This window comes from Triturus cristatus, chromosome 11, assembly GCF_964204655.1.
Source record: "Triturus cristatus chromosome 11, aTriCri1.1, whole genome shotgun sequence".
In the NCBI taxonomy this organism is placed as follows: Eukaryota; Metazoa; Chordata; class Amphibia; order Caudata; family Salamandridae; genus Triturus; species Triturus cristatus.
Window position 1 is genome coordinate 320,232,762 of NC_140594.1, and position 21,025 is coordinate 320,253,786.

Below are 21,025 nucleotides of genomic sequence, written 5' to 3' on the forward strand. Positions count from 1 at the left end.
TCCCCGCAAGAGGACAAGAGCACCGGGAGACCCACGCCCCGTGGATGACAAACAGTGCGCTCACGGCCCGCAGCCGACAGTATGGGGTCAAACCTCTCACTCAGCGCCTGCAGGCCAGCGCACATCTGTAGTTGAAAGTCCCGCAGGACAGCCAGAACGGAGCCGCATGTCAGCGGAAGCTGGGCCCCAACATCGGCAGCAATCCGGGACGGCACTGTGGAGCTGGTGTCCGGAAGAGGGAGGGCGAAGTGGGCAGCGGGCGAGACCGGAGTATCACCCCCCAGCCGCGAGCAGGCACTCAACGCCATGTTTTGCCGCTATACGGTGCAATGGCCAGGGGGGGGGGGTCGTGGCAAGGGGTCAATTCCCCTCAGGTCTACGCCGCAACAGGAAAGGCCGACAGTCGCTTATCTTCTCGCCGGTCCCCCTCGCCGCTGGCTAGGCAATAGGCAAAGGGGGCAGCAGCCCCCCGCAGCTCGGTCCTCAGAGCGGGGCAGGAGACTCACCGCACCGGGGCCCACCCCACAGCTCCAGCCCGTCAGGCACAGGGTGCAGAAGGTGTCCGGCCGTCTCTTCTCGGGCTCATCCGGCAACGATCCATGGTGCGAGGCGAGATCGGGACCGCGGGGCTCAGGTTAGCGCTAGCTGGTCCGGTAACTGCGGAGCTTCCAGGAGGCCGGCAAAGGCCGTAAGGGCGCAGGGTTTCAGTGCCGAGGACAAAAAGCACCCAGAACTCGGGCATCCGGGCGGGTTGAGACTCCGGGAAAGCAGCAGCGCGGTCAGCGCGTTTTCGCACACGGTGCACCTCGAGAATCGGCAAGGATGAGCATCAGGATAGTAGTCCGAGGCCACGGACCGACGGAGCCGGGCGCTCAAGCGTCTGCTCCGGTCGCCATCTTGGCTCCTCCCCCCTCCCTCTCTTTCTTGTTCACTAATTCCTTCTTTTGTCTCACAAAGTCCCTGCATTTTCTTTTCCTTAAAACTCTTCATACACAAACTACATATTTCTATCATTCTTGCTTTCATTCTATTTTATACAGCTCTCACCCCCTACCTATTCACCATACCACATATTTACAATAATCAAATACACTACACACCGCACAATTCCGCAACTAACCATTCCAATTCAAATCACATAATTCCACTACAAACATACATCCAATCCACTCAAAATAACTAAACCTAAATAGACCAGCATTGCCAGGGCCAATAGGTCTCGCCTTTGGGACCTTATAAGTGTTTAGCCATGCAACAGTTGATGTTGTTGCACCAAGGATATTCTGCTGCATAACTAAATCCTTATCAGGTCCCAAAAGCAAGACCTTTTGGCTATGCCAATGCTTGTTTTTTTAAGTGAAGGATAACTAACCACCGCACGTGGTTTGATTTACGGTTGTTGGCCTGCAAATGAAATGTATAAATACGTTTTTATTTAGAATGTGTAAGGAGGTTTTCCTCTTAAAAGGTCACTGGGTGGCACATACTATTGCTGTAATGATTTTAATTAATTGAACAGTTTAATAAATCTAATTTAATCTTGAGTATGTCCCAATGTGGTGCTCACATAATTATTTTCCCAGATAGGTAAATAGCGTGAAAGGTGTTATTCAGATTGCCGAATAGTCTCTCTTCATTGTTTTGCATGCATCAATTCTGTACAGTATACTGATGACAAAAGTATCAACGGTTGTAGCACCTATTTCCATCAAACGGAGTTACTGTTTTCTAAGCACTGTCCTATTATTTGCAGGGTTGAAAAATATCGTCCGCAGACTCTGAATGATCTAATTTCTCATCAGGATATCCTCAGCACGAGTAAGTTTGAACGAGAAACGATTTGGCTACTATTTCTTAGTTTATTTGGTAAACAACGTGCATTTGGTGTTTTCAGCGTGAACTCCACTACGATTCTGCATGGAAGACAAATACCAATTTCAAAGTAGCTTGTAACAGTTGCAGTTCTTAACCTAGCAATTCAGGAGCTTCTGTCTTATTTATTCTTCTCTGGAAACAGATTATAAATAGGACACATGTTTTATATCGAAGGCAACCATGTGTCATTGATTCTTTGAGATTTTAGCCTACAAAATGATTGCAGTAGTTGTGCTAGCTTCTTAACTTTCGCTGGTTTGTGTGAGTTAGAACTTTTGGCATTGTAAATGACAATCTTTTACCCATGTGCTTAGGGTGGAGTGGATGCATATGGTGTGTAGTGGAATCATCTGGGTAGGATTGGAATTGTTAGTTGTGGATTGTGTGGTGTGTAATTGTGTGAAGTGGATTTGTGTAGTGGAATAAGGTTGCATGGTGGATAGATAGGGGTGAGAGCTGCACAGAATAGATTAACAGGAAAACCGAGAGGGATGAGTAGTTTTGCCCAAAGTAGTGAATGAACTCCAGACAGAGGAGCAGAAAGTATGTGAGAAGGAAGCGAAGGTCAGGATATTGACCTTAGTGCAAAAGAGCCTGCCAGTAACTCGAGGCAGTTGATGTGCATCTTTAACTCTTCTGTAGACCAACGTCCGCCTGTGGCAAAGTCTCCACATCGAGAGCCCCAGCCCCAGCGGCTGGCGTCTGACTCGACAATGACGTCTGGGGATGCGCCAAAGACGCCCGTCCGTTCCAGGCCGTCATGTGTTCCAGCCACCAAAGAAGCTCTTCTCGAGCGTCCGGAGACAAGAGGATGAGGTGGTCGTAATGAAATTTCTTCTGAAGGTAATAAATCTTGAGGCGCTGAAGGGCCCGATAGTGCAGCGGTCCCGGGAAGATGGCCTGGATGGAGGAGGCCAGAAGGCCCACTATTCTCGCCAGTACCCTCAAGGAAATCATTTGTTTGGGCAGAGTAGATTTTATTTCCCTTCTGATAGACCTGATCTTGGTCAATGGGAGGAGAAGTTGCACAGAAACTGAATTTATTAGACAGCCCAGGAACTCTATCTGTTGGCTCGGAATTATCATTGACTTTTTGATGTTTATGACGAAGCCCAGATCCTGTAAAAGGGACATCGTCCACTCCAAATGAGTGTGGAGAAGATTCTGATCTTGAGCCAGGAGTAACATATCGTCGAGGTAAACCATCAAGCACACTCCCATTTCCCGAAGGTGGGAATCTACCAGTTTCAAGAGCTTGGTGAAAACCCACGGGGTTGATGACAGGCCGAAGGGGAGCGTGCGGTAGCAGTACCATTGCCGTTTCCATTGAAATTGCAGGAATTTCTGATGTGAGAGGCAAATTGGGACCATGAGGTAGGCATCTTTCAGGTCCAACCGGACCATCCAGGCTTTCTCCAGCAAGAGATCTCTTAGAAGATGGATGCCCTCCATCTTGAAATGCCTGTAGACTACAAACGGATTGAAATCCCTGAGGTTTAAGACTAATCGTTGACCTCCTCCCTTCTTTTGTACCAGGAAGACGTTGCTGCAAAATCCTCCAGGAATGAAGTATCCTACGGCAATAGCCCGCTTGGCCAAAAGCTCTTGTAGTTCGGTGTCCCTGTTCTTGAAGGGAAAAAAAGGAGAGGGCGAGGAGGGGTTACCTCACCCGGGGAATCCAGAAGTTCTATCTGATAACCCTGAACAGCTTGAAGTATCTACACATCTGTGGTGAGTCGTGTCCAATTCACCACAAAAGGCAAACCTGCTGCCAAGGGGAAACGTCGGACACACAGAACTTACTAGAAGACTGGGAGTCAAAAAATTTTTTAGCCACGGTTAACACCTCGGTTGAAGCGGCTCCTGTAGCCTCGAGACCTGGATGGATAGAAGCCGGCCTGTTCTGGCTCTTGGGTGTAACCCCTGTGTCTGGGTGCGAAACCTCCTGAAGACTGGAGTTGGAGTAGCGGCTGGTCGAGCGTCCTCTGCCACACCCGGCCCTACCAGAGACCTGATGAAACACTCTCTTCAACGAGGACTGCGACTTATCCAGGGAGGCGAAGGTACTCAAAAATTTGGCAATGTCCTTAACAAACTTCTCGCCAAAAAGCTGTCCTTCAGCCAGAGGGCCCGGTTCAGCCGAGGCCTACTCCACTAATTGAGGATCAATTCTAAGCAGAACAGACAGACTTGCGCCGTTCGGAAGCCAAGGCGCAGTTAGCATTACCTAGCATACAGATCACTCTTTGCGCCCATCCAGCCAGGACTTCGGGGTGAATAGCAGCACCCGTCTCCTGTGCCTGGAGGGCCAGCTCAAGAATGTTGGCAAGAGGACCTGAAAGGTCTAGCACCTTGGCCTGGCACGCCCGAAGGGCGCGATCGATCCCTTTCTTTGGATCCTTTTTGTACTTCAAGAAGGTGGTCATAGAGGAGTCTGTCTGGGGTAAGCTCCACCTTATGAGCTAAGTCTGGACGGGGTCATTCAGATTTCAAGCGAGCCCTCACGTCCTTGTCGAAACTCCTACGTAAATGTGTCTGCATGTATTCTGCAACTACAGGGGGAGGAGCCCAATCAGCTGAACGTGGGTGGACAATGTCCGAGAGGTCGAACATAAAGGGGGAGGGCTGGACGGGGGAAGAGGAGTGTTTGCGCTTCGTAGCGCACTTACGAGGTCTAGACTCTTGAGAGGAGTCTGTGTCGGTACCTGTGTCGGTAGTGGTATCGGGAATATGGACAGGGGAAGGAGGGGGTGGAAGGGCCGGGGTGCCACCCTGGGCCTGCTCATTAGACTTGTAGAGCTTCGAATACGTGAGCGCATGTGGCCAGGGGGTTCCGGTGTGGGAAGTGGCGCAGTGACAGAGGAAGATCCTGAGGGAGAGGGGTTGGAGGGAACAAGAAGTTCTAGTTTCTGGGCAATGGGAAGCAAGGCGGAGGAAAGCGCCTTATCAAGCTTGGCATCCAACTTTTTGTCAATGTCTTCCATTGACTCATCATAATAACAATCTCCATCACCCTGGTCCTCACACACAGCTACCTCCTCTTGGTAGAATTCGCATTCTGCCATTCTCAATGCGAATATTCAATCGCAAATCCCCAGAGGGAAGCACAATTATTAGCCCACACAAGGAGTAGGGCGTCGGTAGGGAGCAATGCCGGGGCAAAGGAGCCAATGAAACTAATATAACAGTCACCAATAAGAAGTACAGCCCAGGACTAATGGAGAGAGAAAAACCCCCACCTGCCTGTGCAGAGGAGAGGTGCCAAAAATTAATTTCCAGCTGTCCTGGAAGTTAAATGGTTAATGCCCAGTCAGAGCTCAGCCTAAGCGCTTGCCTTATCTGGAGGAAAATGGCCTGGTATGACTCCAATGCCAGCTGCGTAGCTCCCCTGTTCAGCCTGTGGCAGGGCGTCGGTCCGGCAATAAACTGAGGGAGCTGCGCGCGCACACAGGCGCGTGCGAGCTCCCGAGATGCACGCTGGCAGCCCGGCCGGGCTCTGGCATGTGTGTCGCTCCCAGCGGGGGAGGGGGGCCAATCCAATCCGCACACAAGCCGCGAGGCAGCAAGCCGGCGGCAGCAAAAACACCAAAACGGGGCAAAAAACCTAAAGCGCAACACGCGCTCGGAACTCGTGAAGAACTTCAAAGCGGAGCGCGCACTAGAAACGGGCGTTTCAGCGCCCGAATCCACACAGCAGTAAACTTGCTGCACAACGCGCGTCGCATACAATGATAAACAGTTCACGTTTATAAAACACAAAATCTGCATAATGGCATCAATAAGTAAATAGCGATCAAGTCAAGGCAGAGAGACATTTACCTTGACTGCGGGAGCAGCAAAGATAGAGGAAGCCAAGATGGTGTCTCTCTGTTTTGTATACTTTGACATGTTGCCATTGGCTGTTATGAGGAGGCGTGGTTCACAACCTCATGGGATATGATGTTTTTTACTTGTGTAGTTTACCTAAAAATACAGGAGGGAGAGGCACAAAGTCAGGGAAAACCACACAAAAGATGCAAAGTCTAACCGGATGATTTTGTCATGTTTCTTCAGCGTGTGCTTGAGTGTGTAGAGCACCCTTTTGTGTTACGTTGGGGAGTCTGAGGAGAAGCGCATTGCCTCTATTCAGAGGTCATCTGCTATTTCGGTGACTTGATTTTCTTTACAATATATTCCATGAAGGAGAGATTGGTATTGAGGACGAAGCTGAGAGACTTTGCATAGGCTAGCTGCAGAGTGTTGAAGTCCTCGACGTTCCTATTAATGAGCCAGCTTTGGACTTGTTTTTGTTGTGTTGTTAATCAGATAGGTACAGGACAGCAGGCTTGGATGAGGTGCAGACAGCCTTTGTCAGTGACTGTTTAGAGCGGCTGAAATCTGATTGGTGATTGTTTAGCAGACAGTTGACATAGAAGTAATGCTGCTGTTGGTTGTAAACTCAATATTTTTTTTCAATGATTTCCTAAGGAATTAAAGTTGAGTCTTGGGGTCCAGGCTAGGTCTCTTAGGATCCGGCTAGTCCTGGGGACATATGTGACAGCCCAGTGGAACATGGTGTTGACAAGGTTGCCATCTACAGAGCGATGTTTGATGAAGGAATGGCATCTCTTCTAGGGGGTGGCTTTGATGCCCTTGGAATGTCTGTGAGGTCAGCACGGAAAAGCAGTTAGAAGCTTGACCTTTTGGATATGTCGTGGTAAAAATCGGAGTATCGTTTATGTTGGTTTGAAGATACCTGTGTTGTGAATTTTTCAGTATATTTTCACAGAAGGAGTTGATAGCTTATGATTTGTCAGCTGAGTGTGGTCTTGTGCTATCTTGGTGGGGGCTGGTGCCTTGCTTGATTAAGTTCTAGTATGTTCTTCTGTTCAACATTTTATTCACTGTTTGGTGTAGTAGGTTTGGCTAACAGTATGATTGCTGTTTGAAAAGCAAAGTTGCTTTTCTTTCATTCCTTTCTCAGTTACTTTAATGCGTGTTTGCATCTGTTTGGGTTTCCAGTTACTTGTTTACAGTTGATTATGGGTGCCAGCAAGGTTGCTCGTGGCTGTATCAAAGTTTTGACAAAAAAAGTTTTCATCAGATGTCAGGGAAAGGGTGTTTTTAAAGAATCTGAGGTCATGTTGTGGGATGTTTTAATGTAGTGTAGTGGCTGGGCGTGTAGCAAGATGAAATAGATAACAAGGTGGTCAGCCCAGTCCAGGAGAATGGGTGGGTTATAGTAGATATTTGAGTAGGTGGCCAGCATGAGGTTGAGTTTGCTCCATGATGTGGGTTACTTTGGTGATTAGCTGTTTTTTGTTCATAGTGTTGCCAGGATTGAAGCTGGTGCAGTTTGACCTTTAAGCAACACATTGTGTAAGTATCATGTAGACTTCCCCCAAAAGATATTTGATTAAACAAAATAAAAAAATCTGGTGCCTCACAAGCTTATGTGGGATTCATTGGCCTCCATAAAAGGGTGATTATCTACTTCTGTCATCATTCCAATACCACAATTATTGCACAACATATTTTTGCAATTGTTTTACTTGACCTAATCCTACAAACATTGTCCCTTTTGCCTGGAAAAGTAATCTTGTTGATGCATAACAAAGGCCTTTGAATGTGCTGTCCAATTGAAGTAGTTTGAAGTAAACACCAAGTTTTGTGGGCGGCTATTGATACCAGTGTGTGGTGCAAAGTCCTAAATGAATAGTCCAGTAAATGCTCTCCCGATTTCTTCCATCTAATTTCTCCACCCTACTATAAAAATTAGACTACATGATTGAAGGGTGGGGGCAGGATCGAGGTAGTAAGAATACAAACTCTCAAATATTGAGACTCTCAGCACAATTGTATATCAGTGTTGCTACTGGATTAAAACACACACCTTATTGCGGGGAGGGGGCGGGATCCCGGGGAAGGGGCTATTACAACTCTTCTCCGACCAACCTGATTTTGGTTACTTGTTCGGGGCAACAGGCACTCTGCGAGTTGGGGTGGTGGGAGTTGTTACACCCACCAGCAGGGAGGGGTTTAGTGTGTTTTTGGGGAATGATGTTTTGTATATTTTTGTTTTATTAGTAGTTCTTTAACATTGCAAAGTCAGAGTAATAGGTTGATACAACTTGCTAGAAATGTGATGGGGGACTCCACGCCGGAATGGTGTCAAACGACACGGTAACATCGCAGGGAATAGGACAAACGGCAGCAGGGAGGCAACGTGAGGGGCAACAAGGGGCTACCAGTCTAAAAATTACGTCATGGAATGTTAATGGCCTGGGGAGTCGTATTATAGTGCTACAATATCTGCATCGACACTCCCCGGGCGTTGTGTTACTACAAGAAATGCATCTCAAAGGCCACAGATATCGCGCACTAGATAGATGCGGGTATAAGCTAGTTGCCCATGCTGGTTATACAACCGGATCGCGAGGAGTGGGAATACTGGTCAAGACGGGTCTTTCCATGATAATTGAAAAGATCTGGCACGATCCCCTGGGGAGGTCAGTGGCCCTTGCAGGGAAATGGGAAGGGCGGGCGGTTAATATTGTTTCAAGTTACATTCCACCGGCGGTGCGGTCCGAGGTGTTCACTATGCTGCGGACCTGCTGGTTGACCGTCCACCTGGACTACTGGTGCTGGGCGGTGACTTGAACTCTACTATTGACCCGGGGCTTGATAGGGAAACCATATCAACTAGAGAGAGAGGGGGTAGCCGCTTTGCACGCTCGTTGTGGCTGTGGGTCTGACAGATCTCTGGCGGTTGCACAACCCAGATACTCGCTGATACACCTTCTACTCATGTCTTGACCACATACTGACACACAGAGGTGGGGAAACATGGTTTCTAATGCACTAATTAGTCTGCAAGGTATTTCTTACCATTCTCCAGTAGAAGTAATGGTGAGGGGACCGACTCGAACATACACTGTACCACCCAGGCTGAATTCATGGTTCTTTAGGAATAAAGAAAATACTCGAAGTCTGGGAATGGGCACAACTCTACTTCCAGGAAAAGAAGAGGACGGTTGAGGCAGCCTGTACTCTGTGGGAAGCGTTTAAACCAGTTATGAGGGAGCATGTCCAGGCCTGCATAGGAGGTAATAACAAAGAAAAGAGACTGCAGTGGGACAGATTAGAGGCAACAGTAATGGAGATGGAGGCAAGCTTTCTGGAGGGTGGGAGAACTGACATGGAATTAGCGCACCGTTTAGAACTCAAGAGACGGGAACTGCAAGACCTGGCAAATAATGCCGTGAGATCAGCTGCGCTGGCAACGCAGAGACTAGTATATTACCTGGGAGATAAAGCCAACAAAATGATTGCCTGACTAGATAAGAGAGACTGGAAAAGTAGTTGGGTGGCAGAATTACGCGACCAAGACGGGCATGCGCACTCTACCGGGGAGGACATGTCACAGGTCTTTGCAGATTACTATGAGGAGCTATGCGAGTTCAACCCAGTCAGGACAGACACAGACTGTTGCGAACTGCTAGAGAAAATGAGACTGCCGGTGCTGTCTGAGGAAGACAGAGAAAACATTGAGAAGGACACAACGACTGACTAAATAATAGGCGCCATACAGGATCTGCATGCAGGCAAGGCACCGGGACCAAATGGTTTGCCTGCGTAGCTCTTTAAATGCACGGCGAGTATAGTGGCCCCATATCTCCTAGGTATGTTTAATGAAGCTAGAGAGCAGAGCTGTTTGCCAGCAGATCAGTGAACGGCAACCATCGTTGTAATTCCCAAGGCGGGCAAGCCGGCTAATCAGTGCAGTTTGTACCGGCCAATAGTTAAACATGGAGGTTAAAATACTGGCCAAGGTCTTGGTAAATCGTCTCCTAGAACCAATCACAACGCTGATACACCCAGACCAATCTGGCTTTATACCCCGCCGAAGCACTAGGCGTAATCTTCAACGGCTATACGGGGTGATGCATCTGTTAAAGACTAACCCAGGGGTGGAGGCGGTGCTACTGTCCCTTGACGCCCGCATGGCGTTTGACAGTATAGAGTGGCACTACCTGTTCGAGGTCCTGAAGCGGTTCGGCCCTCAATTTCAGTCCTGGATTAACCCCTTCGCTGCCAGGCCTTTTCCCCCTCCTGTGCCAAGCCTTTTTTTGGCTATTTGGGTTAGTTCGCGATGAGGCCCCTGTAACTTTTTGACCACATAAGGTATCCACGCTAAATTTGCGTCATTTTCTTCCAACATCATGGGGATTCTAAAGTTACTCAGGGTTTGTGGATTCCCATGGAGGGGTCACAGAAATGTGCCAAAATACAGCAATTTTTTTGGGGGGGGGGGGGGAGGGGGGGGGGGGCGGGATGGGAAAAACGGGCTGCAAATGAAAATGTCTGGGTTTTCCCCTGCAAATCAAAAAAGGGTTTGTGGGGTTGAAATCACCATTTTCCCAGCTTTTAGGGGATACCAGACTTTTGACAGAATCCCAACATTTTTTACACAGTTTTGACATTTTTCTGGGACATAGCCTATTTTTGCTCTTTTTTGTGCTTTCAACCTCCTTCCAGTTAATGGTAGAAATGGGTGTGAACGTAATAATGGATCCTGGAAAGCTATACATTTTAGAAAAGTAGACCAAATTCTGAATTCAGCAAGGGGTCACTTGTGTAGATCCATCAAGGTTTCTAAGAAAAAGTAACCGTTAAATGTAGGAAAAATTGAAAATTAGTTGAAAAAAACAGCCTCTTGTGTCAACGTTTTCACCTGTAACTTATTCTAATTATGACAGCTGTTTGAAAGCAATATACCGTTACATCTGCTGGACCTTACTGGTTGTAGGGATATATAGGACGTGTAGGTTCACCAAGAAACCGAAGAACCCAGAGTCACAAACTGAGCAGTAATTTGCAATGTATTTTTATGTTCCTGGTATATAGCAATTATTGTGGGAAAATGTATAAATGGAAAAATCGGTATGAAAGACAACTACGTGTTTCTAAAATGGGAACAAATTATAGAATTTAGAAACAGTACATATTAGCACATTTTCGAAATTTGGAATATTCATACTAGCATCAGAATTATCGGTCATTTTTCAAAATGACTTCTTTTTTACATAGTCTTTCATTTGGAAGGCAGAAATGCATCAAAAATCAATAGGTAATAACGGGTGCTTTACAAATCCGGAATTACCCAAAGTCTCACAATAAAAATGGTACCTCACTTGTGTGGGTAGGCATAGTACCCACGACAGGAAATGGCTCAAAACCCAACGTGAACACACCACATTTTCACAATGAAAATTTACCCTTTTTTTGCGAAGTGTCTAGCTGTAGTTTTTGAACCCTAGCTCTGCCTGCACCTAGTGAAATGTTGCAAACCTATACATTTTTGAAAACTAGACACCCAGGAAAATCCAGGATGGGGTAACTTGACTGCCTCCCACCAGGGTCTGTTACCCAGAATCCCTTGCAAACCTAAAAAATTGTCAAAACACATTTTCCCCACATTTCTGTGGTGGAAAGTTCCGGAATCTGCGTGGATCCACAAATTTCCACCCACCCCGCGTTCCCCAAAGTCTTACGAGAAAAATGGTACCTCACTTGTGGGGGTCGGCCTAGTGCCCGCGGCAGGAAACGGCGCAAAACGCAACGTGGTCACACCTCAATTTCGCAGAGAAAAATGACCCTTTTTTGGCAAAATGTCTAGCTGTAGTTTTTGAACCCTAGCTCTGCGGGCACCTTGGGAAACCTGGCAAACCTATACATTTTTGAAAACTAGACACCCGTGTGCTTCCAGGGGAGGTATCGCTTGCGTGGATCCCCCAATGTTTCCTTACCCAGAATACCCTGCAAACCTCAATTTTAGTTGAAAAAATCCCTTTTTTCACACTTTTTTGTGTGGGAAAGTTGTGGCATCACCGGAAAATGGTGCCTCACTTGTGTGGGAGGCCCAAGTACCCGCGACAGGCAAGGGCCCAAAACGTAGTGATGCAACATCAACATTGCCTATCAAAAAATGTTTTGGGCCTTGCCTGTCGCGGGTACTTGGACCTCCCACACAAGTGAGGCACCATTTTTGCCGGGAGACCCGGGGGAACGCTGGGTGGTGGGAAATTTGAGCGAGCCCGGTGATGCCACAACTTTCCCACACAAAAATGTGTGAAAAAAGTGATTTTTTTTTTGTGGCTAAAATTGAGGTTTGCATGGGATTCTGGGTAAGGAAACGTTGGGGGATCCACACAAACCTCACCTCCCTGGAAGCCCCCGGGTGTCTAGTTTTCAGAAATGTGTGGGTTTGGTAGGTTTTCCTAGATGGGCACCGGGCCAAAAACCCAAGTGACCCCCCTTGCAAAACCAGGCAATTTTGATGTTGCCTCACTACGTTTTGGGCCCTTGCCTGTTGCGGGTACTTGGGCCTCCCACACAAGTGAGGCACCATTTTTACCGGGAGACCCGGGGGAACGCTGGGTGGTGGGAAATTTGAGTGAGCCCGGTGATGCCACAACTTTCCCACACAAAAATGTGTGAAAAAAGTGTTTTTGTTTTTCTAGATAAAATTGAGGTTTGCAGAACATTCTGGGTACGGAAACGTTGGGGGATCCACGCAATCCTTGCCTCCCTGGAAGCCCCCGGGTGTCCAGCTTTCAGAAATGTATGGGTTTGGTACATTTCCCTAGATGGCCGCCAAGCACGGGCCAAAAAGACAGTTGACCTCCTTGCAAAACCAGATCGTTTTGACATTGTTTGTTTCTACAGCGTGAGAATTTCGGCACAATATTGCAAGGAAAATGTGACAGACATTTTGAGGTTTGCAGGACATTGTGGATAAAATAACTTTTTGGAATTCACAAGAGAGACATCACCATGAACTCCCATGGGTTTACGACAATATCTACAGTTGGTGGGTTATTCTTACATGGAACATACACCTTGGCAGAGAAACTAAAAAGACGAATATTACTGCACAGCCATCTAATCCTAAAGCACACACACATACTGGTTGGATTTGGTACGAGGGTGAGTATTGGTTCAGTATATACAATTGTATTAGCAAGTGATTTCACAAAAATGAAATGCACTATTAATAATTGAAAGGACGAGAAACTGAACCATTGACTCGCAGCTCGTGAGCTGTAAAGCCACGACAAGGCACCAACCTCTTTACAGGCCATTCATACACCTTTCATACTTGTGACACACACAAAACATTCACGCCGCCAGCCGCGGGCCCATCACATTACAACACTCACACCAGCAGACAGCGTCATTCAAGGGCCCATCACTTCCACACGCCCACATTCCTGACACAGCAACTACACAAACTGATGGATTGCGTGGAGTGGCGCTCAGCTAGCAGTGTGTGTAGTGACCAGCAGCAAGTCACTACTCACACACCGCCAGCCGAGCGCCAGTCCACACACACCGCCAGCCGAGCGCCAGTCCACGCACACCGCCAGCCGAGCGCCACTCCACGCACACCGCCAGCCGAGCGCCACTCCACGCACACCGCCAGCCGAGCGCCACTCCACGCACACCGCCAGCCAAGCGCCACTCCACGCACACCGCCAGCCAAGCGCCACTCCACGCACACCGCCAGCCAAGCGCCACTCCACGCACACCGCCATCACATTTAGGATTTTATATACAAAAAAACACAAACAAATTGCAAATAGATACAAATCTACTAATCTGAAACTAAATACATTGCACTAATGCCAACCTTGAAACAGAATAATTTTTTTAAACAATACAGACCAGGAAGTTCACTTTACCACTCATGGAAGCTCCCAAACTTTCTTTTGCGTGTGGTATGCTCTAAAACAAGCAGGCATACACAACCCAGGGTTAGAAGGACACCCGGGACAGAAATAACGAGATTCCTTCCATGTACCTCTTCACCCAACAGACTCTACATCTCCTAGTGGGAAAATCTTTTGAAGATGTGTGAGGAATGTAATCAGGAAAGTGGCTATCTTTCAATCTAGCCACATCCGCCACCACTCCAAATCTAGGAACACTTGCCTGTTCCACAACAACAAGGCTAGCTATCACAGAGTGCTGAAACTGAAGAAATTACAATTTTGACGCAGGAGAACACACCTTGAACACAATAAAAGCATTGAAACTTGCTAATTCGAAGAAATGGATGGCCAACTTCTTATACCAAACATAAGCCTTCCGAATAGCAGAGTAAGGTTCCAACCTCTGATCTACTCTGTCAACACCACCCATGTGCTTATTGTAGTCTAGAATGCACACAGGTTTGCGCACTTCAGCAACCTGACCCCAAACAGCCACAGGTGAAGTACTCTCATCATGGATGGTAGTCAGCATGTACACATCCCTCCTGTCCACAAATTTTACAGCTAGTAGTTCATCACTAAGAAAGGAACTGCACTGCCCCCTCTGAAGTTTTTTGCAAACAAGCTCTTTCGGATAACCTTTACGGTTAGAGCGGATTGTGCCACATGCAAAAGTGTCCACTTTATACAATTCCTTAAATAATTGCACAGCAGTATAGAAGTTATCAAGGTACAAATTGTGGCCTCTGTTAAACAGTCTTCTACCAAGATCCCACACAATTTTCTCTGAAACTCCAAAAGTGGACGGACAACCTGGGGGGGTCAATAGTAGAATCTCTTCCAGTGTACACACGAAAATTAAAAACCTATCCTGTCCTACTCTCAGACAACATATACAGCTTAATTCCATAGCATGCCCTCTTGCTAGGGATGTGCTGCCTAAAAACCAAACGGCCCTTGAACAAGACCAAAGACTCATCAATAGATATTTCTTTCCCTGGAGTATAGATCTCAGAAAATCGATCTACAAAGTGATCAAGAACGGGCCGAATCTTAAAAAGACGGTCACAGTCAGGGTGATCTCGTGGCAACGCCATAGAATTATCAACAAAATGCAGCATACGTAGCAAAAGTAAATACCGATTACGAGTCATAACTGCAGGAAATATGGCAGTTGCCAACAAGGGGCTAGTAGACCAATATGAAGCCAAGTTTGGCTTCCTTACCACACCCATCAATAAAGTCAAACCCAAAAACTTCTTAATCTCTTCCAGATTTGTGGGAGTCCACCGGTTAGCTCTAGACTGGGGCCTAGGTTTGTCACTGTTGTCCCTCAAAAACTGTTCATCATACAAGTTTGTCTGCTCAACAATCTCACCCAAAAATACATCCTCCATTAACAACTGAAAAAACTGTATAGGCAAAAAATGTTCACAATCCACTCTACACCCTGCATCACCGCTAAAGGCAGGCACCGGCTGCACCATGTTTGGATCAACCCAAAGTCCAGCACTTCCAGTAGGAAGCCTAGCAGCCTCAGACTGCAATCCAGATGCCTCTTGCCCCATCGGCACAGCAGTTTCCTCCTCTAAAACAGGCACTTCATCCTCACTGAGAGTTGCTTCATCCACACCAAGAGTACTTTCATCTGCACTGAGTACCTTCATCATCCGATGATTCCATATGGAGAGAACTCACTGCCAGAATCTTCCCCTCCCTCCTCTCCCTCAGACGCACTGTCAGTCTCATAATCCTACTCCGTGAAAGATTCAAGAAGCATACCAACCACCTGTTGAGCAGTCATTCTACGGCTAGCCATAATGCTTACTAATAAAGGTAACTTGTCAAACAAGTCAACAACAACAAACACTTTGTAAAATAAGTAATAAACAAAATGCACCTTTATCAAAAACACCTATATACTCCAAAACAATACCATTCGCGTGCCAGAGGCAGCTAAGCTACTCACCACCACCTACTCTGCACAGACACAGTATGGATCAACAATATCCCACTAAAGAAGAAAGAGAAGAAATTGTACATAAGACCATGCAAAACACATCGCAAATAATTTCATGCTCACACCACTAACTAAATATGCTGCCATTATGACATCACTTACAAAAAAGTTAATTCAAACTACAATATTACTCATTTGGAGTAAATACAACAAAAAAAAAAATTCTTACCGAAAAAATGCAACTACACAAAACTGCAGAACAACCTCTGTCGAAACAGGAATCCAAAGCTTTAGACTAGAATAAAAAGGAGAAAAAACATTAATGTCACATATGCATATAATGCTCTAGACCATCACGTACTGCGCAAAATCTATTGCTTGAACCTCCCACTTTCAAGAAGGAAAGATCGATGCCCACTCCTTTACAGGCAACGTGGCGAGAATCTGGAACCTAGCCTCAGCTCCGGACCACCCCCCTCTTCCCAGTCCTTCAAAACTGACCTCAAAGTTCTCCTCCTGCAAAGACACTTCCAAACTTAATTCACGCCCTCTCTATTGTCTGAAGGAAGTATTTACATTATAGGAAATTCTATTCTCCATGCCTATAGAAGTGCCTTCCCAGTGTGTTCCTGTGTTTTGAGTGTCTGCCATTATTGCACTTTTATACCTCTACTTGTACTTTTTACTCTTTTGTAACTTGCACACATGCCACTTTTCCTCTTGTAACATTTTGTTTGCTTTTGATACATGCACAATTACCACCATTGCCTCGTGTAACGTAACGTTTGATCGTTTTCTGAGTGTCTGCCATTTATTGCAGTATTTTACCTCTACTTGTATTTTGTACTCTTTTGTAACATGCACACATCACTTTTTCCCCTTGTAACGTATCGTCTGCTACCTCTTTGATTTTGTTTGCCCTTTAAAATATTTAAAAAATAATGTGGCCATAAGGGGAGATTCCCCAAACAGCCCCAAACCTAAAAAAAGAGGAAACAAAACTGGCGCTAGTGGCCATTCCTGCTGCACGATCACACGATCGTGCAGCAGGAATGCATAAAAGAGACATCGGGGGCAGAGGCGTAGCTAGAGCTTGTGGCGCCCAGGGCTATCTCTCAGATTGCCGCCCCTGGGGAGGGGGGTTGTTGCTGGGGAAAAAGGACGGCGACCACTTCAAAGAGGTCCGAGAGACACGTAGTATTGCCGCTAATAGTTACCTCGATCATGCATGTTACATGCACATACATGACACGGTCCAAGGCTACACAGTTGAATACACCGGTGACTGGCAGTACAAAAGAGAACACACAGACTGCACGATCTATCTGGGGACTCAGAAAAACCGCATGTGACATACATCAGAGTGCTGCGTAAATAATTACCTGGTAATCCCCTCAGCACAATGCAAACATGCACATACATGACACTATTCAGGGATCCATCATCTACAGCTGACATTAAATGACCATTCATCATGGTCCCCCCATTAAAGCAGTGCACTTTGTGATCTGCATGGTACATGTTCTTTGCAGCAGGCACATTAACCCTCTGTGCTACTTTTCCAGGAGGCAACCCTTCAACTAGACAAAACTCCATCTCTCTCTAGGAAGAACATTAGACAAAACTCCATCTCTCTCTAGGAAGAACATTAATCACCAAAGTTATCATGACATTTTTATTGTTTCTGAAAATTGCTGGAGGCCAGGAAGGAGGCAGCAAGTTCTTTTTCAAACCATAATATACTTGCAAACACTACGCACCCACCCGAAATAGGTACCCAGTGAGGTCACACCGTTCACCCTAACCTGCTCAAGGTTCATGTGACCTCAGTAACAGTGACAGCAACTGCATCACTGTTGCTCTAGGGTGTGCTGCTTCGTATGCCTGCCTGCAAGACTGGAGATGAACTTCAGTATGGATTGTGGTGGACAGGCCTTCAAGGTTAACCCACAATTGACACCACTAGGGTACACCTGCTTGTGCTAAGACATCAAGTCTTCTAAGGTCTAGTGGGGACTTCTAAGGTCTAGCATGGGAATGTGCTCCCTCAGAGTGGTCTGGTGGACTGGTTATGAAGGCTGAACCCGGTTCCCCAGTTACAAATTCGACAGCTCTGGCGATAGTGCCACATCCTCTCCCCCACTGAACACCATACTTGCCCACTGAGAGAAACTCGCACTGCCTTCAGCTATAACCTAATTGTGCCCGCTATAAACACTTGGATGTGGCTCAATTCAAATTATGCACTTGATAAGAGTAATATGCTGCCTAAAAAAAAAAAGTAAAAGCAACAACTCGTAGGGAATGCAAAATTAAGTAAAGCATGTGAAATGTAAACAGAAACAACATGGTTACCTTAACGATCTCTCACTCACTATTCAGAAATCAGCGAGTGGTTGTACCTGAAAAGTTAAGGACATGACTAGAGGGCCCTGAAGGGAACCGTTTCAATGTCCATTGCTTATATCCTTACAAAACGTAAGTAGTATGGTATAAGTATCAAATAATGTGGCTGCTAGTGGCTGCAATGGTGGCCAAGAGAAATATTGCCGGGGGCCTGGGGGGGGGGGGGGGGGGGGGGCGCGCCTCAACTGCCGACAGTGGCATGATGGAAGATGGACATGGACTGGTGCTGCGCAGCTGAAAAGACAATATATGAGAGTAGGGGCTGCCACAAGAAATGGGATAAGGTGTGGCATCAGTGGGAAGTTTACAGCCCACGGGTCCGCGAGACCAGAGGCCCGCCTGGGATGCGGCTGGGCGTTCCTGCCTCGTATACTTGTACACCAATAGTAATTCCAAATGTGCCTCTGTATGTAATGTCTATGCAAATGCCAATAAAAAAGAATTTTCAAAAAAAAAAATCAGTGGGAAGTTTACAGGGGTAATTGAGGGATACCTGATTGCTAAAGCGGGAGAGGGTGGTTGACATGAGGTATATTGGGTGGGGAACCTGCTGGAGATGTTGGTTACTTTACAAATGTCCATATGTCAAAGAAATGCGAATTAAGATGACGTATGTATTATCAAACATTGCTTTTTGTATAGCTGTATATTAATACCGACGACTGTTTAATAAAAAGTTTAAAAAAAGAAAAAAAATCAGACATTGCACCCCAAAAGGGTCGTAAGTGTGGAAGCATCCGAGACATTACTTAAGTGGAATATAATATAGGTGATCTTTACAGCTTCTTTCTGGACTACTTTAGTAATATCTGTAAGCATTAACCTCCAGAATTGTTAGGTTTATAGTGGATTTAACTGACAGGTTTTCTGCACTTTGCTTGTTTAAATACGTCTTAAGCGTTTTTCATCTCGCATGGCCCCTCATGCTTAGTAATCTGGGGCGGCTCCTTTGCTATGGTGTAGGAGTGTCGCCCCCCACTACCCCGCCAGCAGCCGCGAAACTAAAAAAATAAAGCGATAATAACCACAGATTATTATTGTTTTATTTTTAAAACGAGTCTTGCGGCGGGGCCAGATGATGAGATGCTGGAGGGGGAGTGTTTCAGAACTGCTGTCAGAACGCATGTCTGTTTGGCTAGCCGTCTGAGGTCGGCCAAACAGACATGCACACTGCGTGTCTCTAACTTGAGCTGCATTCCCCGGTTGGAGACATGCAGGCAGAGGCTCTCAATCTCTCCGGGAGCGGAAATCGAGGGTGCTCAAGCCAGTCCAGTGGCGTAGCAAGAGGGGTGTGGGGGCAGTGTGGGGGGATGTGGCAGTCCATACCGGGCAGCACAAGTTTTGGGGGCGTCGTCGTCCTCCTCCTCCACTGTTAGTAATCTGTTAGGAACATTTTGGGTATATGAAAGTCAGGTAAATCAGCTGATTTAAATTATATATTACAGGTTTGGGAACATGATATCCAGGACGGTGCTTCATATTTGAAGAATGTTGTGTAAATTGAATTTGGCATAGGTTTACTTTTGTTTTTTTGATTGTTTGGTTTGTCTCTTGTCTGTATTCAAAAAACATGTTCCGTACTTGGTTCCTTTGGACTGTGAAGCAACGTACTCTTTTCCAATGGCTGTTTATTTAGTGGATGTGGGTATGCTGAGGTTTACTTAGCATACAGAATGCCACAGTGTTAGAACAGATTCATTGAAGTTGTAACTCAGTGGCACCTTACCTGTAGACTCAAATACAAAGGTTTCCTCCCACCACCCTTTGTCCAACTTGCTTGCCTGAATGTTATTGATGAAGCATTATATGTGGCCTACAGCAGAGAGTCAAGAGCACCTCATGTTGCATTGTTCCAGTACTATGGTTCTGAATGAGCATGATAATGTATTTCAGCAATGCATATTAATACTCTTGCTGTATAGGCTAGAAGAACTCACGTTTTATGAGCATAGCTCCCTGTGTGAAAATGTGTGGTTCAAAGTCCAAACTGACCATATTAAAATTATGTTGAAGAATTTCTACTTTTGTTTTATTTTAGTCTCCTCATGTAAATGAATATAGGCATTGAATTCCCTTGCAACGCTGGTTCAACGTGTTTCTGCACCATATATCACATCAGGTTCTTTTGTTAGGCGTAATGTTGGCTTCTAGTTTATTCCTTAAACTATTAACCCTTAAAAGTGGCACCAAGGTTGTGTGTTCCAGATGAATCCCAAAATTATAAACGGGTACTGGTCTATAGTTTTCTGTGTGGGTTCTGCGAAAGTTCCACATTTGCTTGACGTATCACTTTATCCAGTTTGTATATTTTCATATAGGGGTTAATGACTTAAAAAGCGCTTAACTTCTTAAATCCACAAGTCTGTCTTGCTCAGAAGTAGTGTAGTCTCCAAAGTGCGACAATGGGTAGAGTGCTTGGGTTTTAAGCAAAAAGATTGTATTCCGCATGAGTCAGTGGTTGCTGGAGCCAGAATTGGGGCTCGGCATACGTTTAGGAAAATATTGGGTTGTGCTCATATAATGGTGATGTGTATGATAACATAACTGTATAATCAACCACATACAAAGGCTAAGGGATCCCACCTAAGCTAGTGAGTACCATCGTATTTCAAACCATATGCTTTTTGAGGGTTAGCGGGATCCACATAACCATTGGCGAAGGTATTATTTACAACACGACACAATACTACAGTTTCTACCCCTATTACTACTGTCGCCACAACCGTGACTACTGGCACCTACATTAATGTCTCCATTGTTATGGTCACCCCAATCACTACTGCAGACGCGATCATTCCTGAAACCACCCTCACCACTACTCCTACAGCCAAAATGTTATTTTATGTTTGTGTGGAAGAACATTGTCATGTGTTCTCGTGTGTGTGTTCGCGTTCGTTCACTGTCGGTAAAAAATAAAATAAAAAAGGCCAGACCTAACTGCTTTCCCAGTGTGTTACTGTTGCAAGTCAACCGCACATAATGCATCTCGATTCTCAATACTTGTATAATTCACTCCTTGGTCTTAAAAACT

At 46.0% G+C, this 21,025-nt stretch overlaps 1 protein-coding gene across 2 annotated transcripts in view; it reads left to right on the top strand.

The window, feature by feature from the left end:
- RFC5 (replication factor C subunit 5) overlaps positions 1-21,025 on the top strand; it is a 144,419-nt gene that overhangs the window by 37,093 nt on the left and 86,301 nt on the right. The window contains exon 2 of one of the 2 annotated variants that reach the window (XM_085633384.1): positions 1,754-1,818. The exons of the other annotated variant lie outside the window; for it this stretch is intronic. Coding sequence (XP_085489510.1) covers positions 1,754-1,818 — 65 coding nt within the window. The remainder of the gene's footprint in view (positions 1-1,753; positions 1,819-21,025) is intronic. 2 annotated transcript variants of the gene reach the window in all.